General features: G+C 38.3%; 3 protein-coding genes across 4 annotated transcripts; 2 read left to right on the top strand and 1 right to left on the bottom strand.

The window, feature by feature from the left end:
- Positions 1–345: 345 nt before the first annotated feature.
- LOC126792325 (uncharacterized) lies at positions 346–2,002 on the top strand. Its single transcript, XM_050518777.1, has 4 exons — positions 346–352; positions 727–859; positions 1,018–1,177; positions 1,874–2,002. The coding sequence occupies exons 1-4, from the start codon at positions 346–348 to the stop codon at positions 2,000–2,002; spliced, it is 429 nt and encodes a 142-aa protein (XP_050374734.1).
- Positions 2,003–3,181: 1,179 nt separating this feature from the next.
- Positions 3,182–4,630, bottom strand: LOC126791412 (rhomboid-like protein 14, mitochondrial). The gene is made up of 2 exons (XM_050517862.1): positions 4,325–4,630; positions 3,182–4,154 (listed from the first exon to the last, which is right to left on the bottom strand). The coding sequence occupies exons 1-2, from the start codon at positions 4,529–4,531 to the stop codon at positions 3,363–3,365; spliced, it is 999 nt and encodes a 332-aa protein (XP_050373819.1). The 5' UTR covers positions 4,532–4,630; the 3' UTR covers positions 3,182–3,362.
- A 1,072-nt stretch (positions 4,631–5,702) lies between these two features.
- On the top strand, positions 5,703–9,045 carry LOC126790842 (F-box/kelch-repeat protein At1g16250). Of its 2 annotated transcripts, XM_050517194.1 has the most exons (6): positions 5,703–5,846; positions 5,945–6,069; positions 6,345–6,622; positions 6,836–6,920; positions 7,241–7,819; positions 8,540–9,045. In XM_050517194.1, coding segments are annotated over exons 2-5 (939 nt in total). In that variant the 5' UTR covers positions 5,703–5,846; positions 5,945–6,067; the 3' UTR covers positions 7,815–7,819; positions 8,540–9,045. The 2 variants fall into 2 exon arrangements, with proteins under 2 accessions (XP_050373151.1, XP_050373150.1); XM_050517193.1 differs by having other exon boundaries at positions 6,345–6,920; positions 8,540–9,044.
- The last annotated feature ends 46 nt before the right edge of the window (positions 9,046–9,091 follow it).

The raw sequence follows: 9,091 nt of genomic DNA, 5'->3' as shown, positions 1-9,091 counted from the left end.
TGTGTAATCCAACTAATTTCAGTTGCAGTATCTATCATACTCCTATATTCAAATTCAGTAGAGCTGCGGGAAACAGTACCTTGTTTCTTTGACTGCCACGAAATAGGACAGTAGCCTAGATAGACAACAAAACCAGTTGTGGAGCGTTTCTTAATAATCTCACCAGCCCAATCTGCATTGCAATATGCTTTAACTTCCACGGCATTTGGAATATCACCACTAGAATTGTAAAAAATCCATGTAGACAAAGTACCCTTCAAATATCGAAGTATTCTTTTCACAGCAGCAAAATGCACATTAGTTGGATTAGTCATGAAGTGACAAACAATATTAACTAAATAGGCAATGTCAGGTCTTGTACATCAAATACTACAAAGCACCAACAATATACATAATTAGAATGGGCCCAGCCCATTGAGAAAGCCCGGCCCGGCTCTAAAATTTGAAAAAAAATTGTCGAGGCCCGGCCCGAACCCGGCCCGCCGACCCTTTCGTGTAACCCTAGCATAGTTTCATTTATAAATTGAAACTGAAAGACTAGGTGACATCTTCCCGACCTAAGAGATCAATTGGTCAGTCTGGTGGGCATCCTTAACTCGGACCAAGACAGTGAGATACATATACTTTGTCTGTGGAATTCTGGAACCCCCTAGTTCCTGAAACTTTACCTCGAAGTAACTTTTAGTCTGAAGCTTTACCTCAAAGTAACTTCTACTATTTTTGCAGGCGTTTTCAGATCACTGACAGATTCACTGCCGACTCATTGCTGTCTAAATATACAGTCGTTTTCATTGCTAACTGAATATCATGGAGTCAGTGGCTATGAATCGAAAGAGTTTGAAGCCGGAGGATACAGTTGGTGAGTAGTATTCTTTCTAGCTAAACTTGCATTGTGTATGTCATGAATCAATGATGCATCAGCCTACGCAATACAAATAAATTTGAATGATCTCAATTGTACACATTGTTTTTATATCGTTTGTTACTTCTATATGTTCATGCTTGAATTTGACACAGGAAATCGGTGCTATACCCCAATGGAGACAAAAAGAAGAATGTGAAAGACCACATCTCTGTCTACTTGCGCATCGCCGGAGAAGATACACTTCGGGCTAGTTGGGGAGTATGTGTTGATTTTAGATTGTTTTTGCTTGATCAGAATAAGGGAAGATACTTGGTTTTTGAAGGCATGATTTCACTTCAGTACAAGTAATATTTTTCACATCCGGCTAATATATTTTTCTACTTATAAGCGTTTGATTTCATAGGCAAATATTTCTAGCTAGCAACAAATAATTCTGTTTCGTATACGTGTGCAATGCTCAGATGCTTTTACAAAGCAGAATTGCTTTCACGCAGGGATGCTTGATGTAGGGTTTTGATAAGCTAATCCGTCTTAAAGAATTTAATGACGATGTCAAGTGTGTCTTTGGAGCCGAAGTCTTTGTTTGCCAAGATTGAAGCAAGGGCCAAGTATAGTGTATATCAAAGATTAAGAGTCCTTATAAGTACAAAAAAGTTTGGGTGATTCACAATTTTTCTACTCTAAACGGTCCATGCTACTGGTCACAACCATTCACTGTCGAAGGACGAACTTGGTAACTGTTTCAACCTTGCTATCATTTCTCTTGTCTTAGTTTGAACAAAATTCACCACATAGGGCTGAGGAAATTAAGGAACAAGCTCCCTAACATTGGAATGAATTAACCTAAGAAGATAAACAACGAGAACGCTGGGGACTAGGGTGATCACCAAACTTACCAAAACATAGAGCACTAAATAATCACAACACTCTTTGGTATTCAAAATACTCTATTAAACTTTAGTTTTCAAATTAAGTAACGAACTGCTTATTGTTCGTGTGATGTTGCAGGATTATAGTACTGTTTCTCTCTCTCTTTACCTGCGATTGGCTAAACAAATATCTCCTCCTGCCATGAAAGTATATGCACAGTATTCCGTATGCATCCGAAACAGGAACAATGGCAGACATGGACATTGACGATGTAAGTTATAAGTTATCTATTTCTGCAAGATCCAACAAACTTTAATGCTAGTATGCTACCATCTTGTGCATAACTGTTTTTTTTTTGGTGCTGTTTCCTTTTTCAATCCCATAACAAACGATTGTTCTTCTTCTGTAGTTAAGAGTTGTAAAATCTTCTTATGTAGTTAAGAGTTGTTTCATCACTACTGGTCTTAATTATGGTTCGAGTAAGTTCATTACATTGGGTGATTTACGTAGATTTGTGACAGACGATACTCTCAAAGTGGAAGCAGAGATCACTGTCGTTGGAACCTCTATTCGAATATCGGCGATATCGCCGATATATCCCCGATATATCGCTGATATTTCGAATCCGATACGATAAGAGCATATCGGTCAAAATTTATCGGTCAACGCAAAAATGATGGTCAACGGTCAAATATCGGTCAAAATTTGATTTTTTATTATTTTTTCAATTTTTGTTTAATTTTTTAATATTTATTTCCTTTTTTTTTGAAAAACTTATTTTTTTTCTTCATTTTTTCATATATATTTTAAATTTATATAAATTTTAAATATATATGATGAATTTCAAGTCTAAATAATCATTCTTAAATACCTATTTTTTTATTAGATGCCGTTCGTGCACTTTAATTGTCATTAAATCAAATATTTATTTTCTTTAGTTTACTTAGTATCGTTTTTTTAGTTTATCTGGTGTATATTGAAGTATAATTTTATAAATTTTATTGAAGATAAACAAATCCGATAAAACCGATATATCCCCCGATATATTGTTCTACCTCTCGACCGATACGATGCCGAAAACGATATTTAGACCATTGGTTGGAACTGCTATAGAACCAGCAGAGATCATTGTCCCTACAGTTAGGAAGGAGGGTTCATTCCCCTTCAATTCGTCTGTACTTTTCGAATTCTAATCTCTTACAAACACGGGAAGTTTTCTACATGACAATTAAGGACGCACAGTTTCTGCGTGATTTATGCAAACTCACATAAGTTTATGCAGAGAAACCATAAGTGTCCCTTTTTCTAATTCAAGAGCAGATTGATTGGTTTAGCTCAACAACTGGTAACAGGTTGAGCCTACTTTTGCTACTCATGGCCTCCTCAATTTGCAGAAACCACATCACCCAAATTCAAACACACAGCAACAAGGCCATCTTGTGAGACTATAAACTATTCTAAGTGATTAACAATTAAACAATGATAGTTCATAGTACTTATTTGAACAAACATAGGTTAGCTACATTAAATAAGCACAAAACAAATGACCTCATTCCAACCAAATCATATAACAGACCGAATGCCAGATCGGCAACTGTACTTATAATCATTTAGAGTGAATACCCTATCATCTAGCAAATCTTTCCAACCTTAGTTGCCTTAATTCTTCCAAAGTAAGGTCGCGGGAATAATGTGGCAAGGGATGCGACGCCATGGTGTTGCCATTGTCATTGTCATTCCTGATGGTGCTACACATTTCACACGCATCTAACCACCCAGAATTCTCATATGTACAAGCATTGCACCTCCAATCTGCCAGATTGATTCCTCTATGAGTCCCACCAACCTGTCCTCTACCAGATACCTGCCTCCGTCTAAACGGAAACACTCGTCTCAAAAACCTCATCGGCAATCTCAGCACATCAGTAACACCTCTAATAACTAAAGTAATTGGGTCTGAACCCGAATACGCACCCCTCATCCGCAGATACAGAAGCCCCGCAAGAATTCCACCCAAATGGCCGATAAAAGACACACCAGGCACCAGCATCTGAATAAGAGCCAACTCCGCCCACGCAGCATAACGCGATGGCATGGGAATCCCATGCACATAACTATAGTTCCCTGACCGTGAATTCAGAACCACCTTCATCGCAAATATCACCCCGGAAAACCCAACAGCATACTCCGAGTAATACGCCCTCTCATAGTCAAACAAAACCAGCAGCGCTTTCGAAAGCAGCAATGTGATCCCTTGGGACATGCCGAGTAAGACAGCAACCATGGACGCGAATTCGGTGCTATCCATAGACGACTCTAACTTAATTCCCTTCCATAAAAGGGACAGCATATTGTAAACCAGATGAGACTCTCCCACATGGTAAAACGGTGACAATAAGAACCTCTTCAAGTCATTATTCTGTTTCAAGTTTTCAACAATTCAAAAATAAAATTACCACACAGTCATAACTCATAACATAAAGAATTCATTTCTAAACCCTAATAACCAAAACGACATCGTATTAATCCAAATTGGGAATATTGGGAATTGTAAAGATGAGAACTTTGGATCGGAATTGAGAAGTGTACCTTGAGGATGAGGTGAGGGTTGAACCAGACGTCGTGGATGGAAGGGAGGATGGGTTCAAGGAACGCCGGGCGTAAGTAGACGAGGGAATTGGCGGCGATGAGAGCGGCGGTGACCGGCGGCTTCCTGTCGAGCCGGTAGTACTCGCTGGCGGCGTGGAGAGCTAGTAGCGGCAGCATTCCGTTCGATCGGGAGCCTCGCCTCTCCATTGCTGGGGTTTGGGATTAGGGTTTCAGATTTGATCTTTCGAATTGGATTTGCCTTGTTGTTAAGTAAAGGAGATTCCAGAGCTCCAGAGGCTTCGCGGTTTTTCGTTTCTCTCTGATTGTTCTACTGTGAGTTGTAGTAAGTCTATTTATAGTTTGAAACAAGCCTGACCCGGCCCATTTTCATACAGCCCAATCACGAAACAAAGTTTTTTATTTTTTTTCTTCAGTATTATTTATTTTATTACTTTTTAAGGAAATTGGTGAGTTTGCAACAAAAAAAAGGAGTTGGTGAGCCAACTTCATAGAGTGTTTTGTGCACGGCTTGTAAATACATGACACTTGTGGATAGTTAAAGATTTAAACTAATGACTTTAAATCTTTAATATAGATATATTGCGGTCAAGCATATAGATGATTAATAAGTAAATAAGTGAAATACATTGATTGGAACTTAAAATAAGAAAACATTTGAATGCCATCGTTTTTGATCGGGGTGAGAAACACTTTTTATACTATTTTGTTTTATATAATTAAGGAACGAGTAGGAAAAATCAAATAAAAAACAATACTCCAAGGGACGCCTCCTTCTAGCTGATCCAAAAATGACAGTAGGTCACACAGAAAGAAGCAAAGAGTTTATCCAAATACCACATCAACAGCCTGGGAGTGAGCCAGAGGGGGTGAAGCTCTTGATGCTACTGCTATAGCTTCAAAATGGACTCTCCATAAAGCTTTGAATATTAGGAAACCCTGATGGGACAAAAGAGCAAGGTTGGTGGTTTTAATAATTAGTTGTAAAGATTGCAAAGAATATTTGGTTGCTAAGGTTAGGTTCACATGCTTTTTCTAAAATTCATTACCTACTTCATTGTCAAAAGCCCTACCAATTTGCGTAACTATTTTAACTTTATCAACTTTGAATTAATATAAAAGAAATTAAGAAAAATGTCACTTCACTTCATTTTTGCTCTGTGCAGAATATTTTCTCACCAGCAAAATTAATTTCTCAATAATATTTAATTATTTAGAAAAACAAAAGGAAATCTTAATTATTACTGTTTCATCCTTGTCTTTGAGGAGCGTGATGATTCATTTCCTCTCTTGCTGACACATTTCAATACGCGCTCGCTCTCTCTCTCTCTCTCTCTCTCTCTCTCTACATTGATTAAACTGATAACCTAAAGGTTCTCAAGGCTGCTGAAAAAGGCAAAGCGATAAGCTTGGTCTTCATTTCCACAACCTAGTTGCAGGTTCCAGAGGCCTCCAACATTGAATCCCCTAAAGCAACCACAACTAGCTTCCATTTCTGTAATAGGTTTGTTCCCCCCTTGTATTCCTTTTCAATTTCTTCTTATGTATACTTGCCCATTCTTCATATCATTATGTTTATCTGAACCTGAATTCAATTTGCAGGACATTCATCTTATTTTGGTGAAAGCTATCCGTCTTCGTTTTGGGGTTTGGTTCTTCATTTTTGAAGGAGAAATATCAGGTTCATAAAGGACATCATTTCCTCCATATATAATATATTGATTCATGTAAGAAAGTTTCCTTCTTTAAGTAACCATCTATGCTGCTCATTAAGAATGCAAATGATCATCTCTAGTTACTTATAAAAAAGCTATTGGATATTTAGATAACGAACAATCCTTATATGATAGTTACTACTCGTGCATGTATTGTTTTTGAGTTTTGTTTCTGTGGTGATTATCGCTTTTATTCTTAGACTTTATGTTATCTATGTGTAAATACTTTTACTATAATTGGTTCTAAGTATTAGGTTGGGTTTAAATTTTCGATCTTTGGCTTATAGGGGATCTCTGCATAAAGCTATCATTCCTGGGTTGCCTGACGACTTGGCATTGAGATGTCTGGCAAAGCTGTCTCATGGATATCATGGACTGGTTGAGACTGTTTCAAAGACATGGAGAGATTTGATCCGGAGTTCAGACTATGCCAACTATAAAACCAGGGAAGGTTTGTGTGGCAACTGGTTGTTTGTTCTGACTGAAGGCTCCAACAATGAGTGGGTTGCTTATGATCCTGAAGCTGATAGGTGGCATCCTCTGTCAAAAATTCCTTCTGTCCATGGTGAGGAGAGACACTATGGATTTTCATGTATTAGTGTTCGCAATCGATTTTTCGTAATAGGAGGGTCCTATTCTCATGACAATCCTACATTTCCCCATCAGAGGCCTTTGGTAACAAATGAGGTTATGCAGTTTGATCCGTTTAAGAAACAATGGACCAATGTGGCAAGCATGATTACTCCCCGCTCTCACTTTGCATGTACGGTCATATCAGGGAAAATTTATGTTGCTGGGGGACGTAACTTAGCTTGCACCAGAGGGCTTGCTCTTGCTGAGGTCTATGATCCGGTGGCTGACAAGTATGTTATTATCATTCGCCCTTTAAACTTTATCATCAACTGCTTGTTCCATTTTAATAAAGAATAAGGATTTTTTTTCCATGAACTGATATTCGTTTTTATGAGCATTCCTTTTGAGGGGAGAATCAAGGTTTGGTAACTTGCATCTCTGATATTGCGTGCCCCTTCTTGTGAGAAGTGTGTCATAATCTTACTGACAGCAAATAGCATCGCATGGCTGTATTAATAGTGGTTTTGTGTATGTTCATGATCTAGGTTACATACTTCTTTTGCTCCGTATTTGGCAGTTTCATTTTAATTACAAATATGTAAAATTGCAGATGGGAAGAGTTGCCACCAATGCCCCACCCGCAGATGGACTGCTTAGGCTTATCTTACAAAGGAAAATTTCATGTTCTTAGCGAGCAAGTAGGCCTGCCAGACCAAAATACCTCAGAGGTGTTTAGTCTATCTGATGAAACATGGTGCACAATGGAAGATGTTTGGCCTTTGTCAAGGGCAATGCAATTTGCTGTGCAGATGATAGGATATAATCGAGTGTATACTGTTGTAGATTGGGGTGAGAGCTTGATAAAAACACGAGACTCTGAAAAAGGGGAGTGGTACAACATAGGCTCAGTTCCATCTGTGGTTCTTCCTGATCACAGTCGGCAACTGGAGGCTTTTGGTTATGGTTTTGCTGCCTTACAAAATGAATTATATGTCATAGGAGGGAAGGCTCTGAAGTGGGAACAATCTGGTGCTGGGAGGTTTGACATTGTCAAGTTGGATTTGGTGAGGGTTTGTAACCCCTTGGTTGAGCCATTGAAATGGAGGGAAACTAGACCCATGATTGGGTCAGCTCGGGGCGCTGTCCTAGGGTGTGCATCCATGGAAGAAGTATCTTCAAACTGACCAAGGTAAAGCAGGCTTGAAAAATTGATGTATATCTCATGCATTTGGGCAGACATAAGATTGACATTGCCTGAAATTTCAATACAGTAATGTTTTTCTTTGAAAAACATAGTGATATTGATACTTTTGAATGATATAATATCGTATATCTTAATGCTCAATTCTTCCCGTCTTTTTTGGACATGGCACTTAAAACTGAAAATATAGAATAAAATGTAACTAAAATGAAAACTTTTTTTTCCTGGATAGGAAGATCACTTGATAACTACAAAGTCAGGTTTAGAGGACTACTAACGCTCTTCTTTGCTGAATGAAAGTCCTGTCAATCTAATCCTTTCGATGAACGAAGTAATTAAACTCTGGTGCATACTATCTCATTAGTTGTTAAGTACAGATTTAAGTAGCGAAACCTCATATTGAGTGTTTGACAACAACTTGCATGGAGTGAGAAACGTGACAAAGCAAGAATCTGATTAGAAATTCGGAGTCTAAAGGAGTTAGAATACTTGGCGCACAATTTTATCCTTCCAGGATTTAGTAAAATTCTATTGAAGGTAATAGAATGGTGCTTCATACTGATTTGAATTAGATCTCTTGGACGCTGTTGTTCATATTTATGACGTGCTTCTATCTTTCCACTTCTATCAGTCTATGTAGTTTGATATAGTTTTCATAATTTGGTTACCCGTCCTGTTACTGATTGGAAGACTGGTAATGTATTCCAGGCTTCATTCTATTGGGAAAGTCATCCTTTCCGGTTCAGCCCTACCAAATCCGTTCCCTTTCATAGTCTAAACCAGGATCATGACCTTGCTTTGAGGAGAGACAGCAGCTCAAACTCCATACATATCAAAAACATAGAGGAGAAAATGCATACATTGCAGGTGTTCCAGAAGAACAACGAGAACTTTCTCCTAGAGTTGAGTAGCCAAAAGTTCGCATAGAAGTCAGTCTACCTTGTTCACCGATGCCGCGATGCAGACTCTCACTGCCAGTCTCAATCTATGGAGGTACTGGCCAAAGTATAGCTCCAAACGCACCGAATGACCAAGATTGAAGAAGTCCCTTGCTTAACTGCCTTCCTTCCTTATTGTAACACCACTCTGTCCATGAACAATGATTATAATTGCAACTCAACCAAAATTAGTATCGAAACAAGCGTCTATAATCAGTAATGAAAAACTAGTGAGCAGACGCTGCTGATTCAATTTGGTTAGCTAGCATTTCATTACATAGAGACCACATTGGAGCAATAATATTCGTAAAATCAAATAATC

Source organism: Argentina anserina, chromosome 4 (assembly GCF_933775445.1).
Source record: "Argentina anserina chromosome 4, drPotAnse1.1, whole genome shotgun sequence".
NCBI lineage: Eukaryota > Viridiplantae > Streptophyta > Magnoliopsida > Rosales > Rosaceae > Argentina > Argentina anserina.
Note: the sequence above shows the minus strand (reverse complement) of the source record. Positions and strands in the feature narration are given on the sequence as shown.

Excerpts from the sequence above, each read along its gene's own strand:
- LOC126792325 (XM_050518777.1), top strand. Across the intron at positions 860-1,017 it reads GAAGCCGGAGGATACAGTTG|GAAATCGGTGCTATACCCCA; the intron begins GTGAGTAGTATT and ends AATTTGACACAG. Across the intron at positions 1,178-1,873 it reads AGAATAAGGGAAGATACTTG|GATTATAGTACTGTTTCTCT; the intron begins GTTTTTGAAGGC and ends GTGATGTTGCAG.
- LOC126791412 (XM_050517862.1), bottom strand. The coding sequence starts at position 4,531 with ATGGAGAGGCGAGGCTCCCGATCGAACGGAATGCTGCCGCTACTAGCT. Across the intron at positions 4,155-4,324 it reads ACCCTCACCTCATCCTCAAG|AATAATGACTTGAAGAGGTT; the intron begins GTACACTTCTCA and ends AACTTGAAACAG.
- LOC126790842 (XM_050517193.1), top strand. Across the intron at positions 6,921-7,240 it reads TATGATCCGGTGGCTGACAA|ATGGGAAGAGTTGCCACCAA; the intron begins GTATGTTATTAT and ends GTAAAATTGCAG.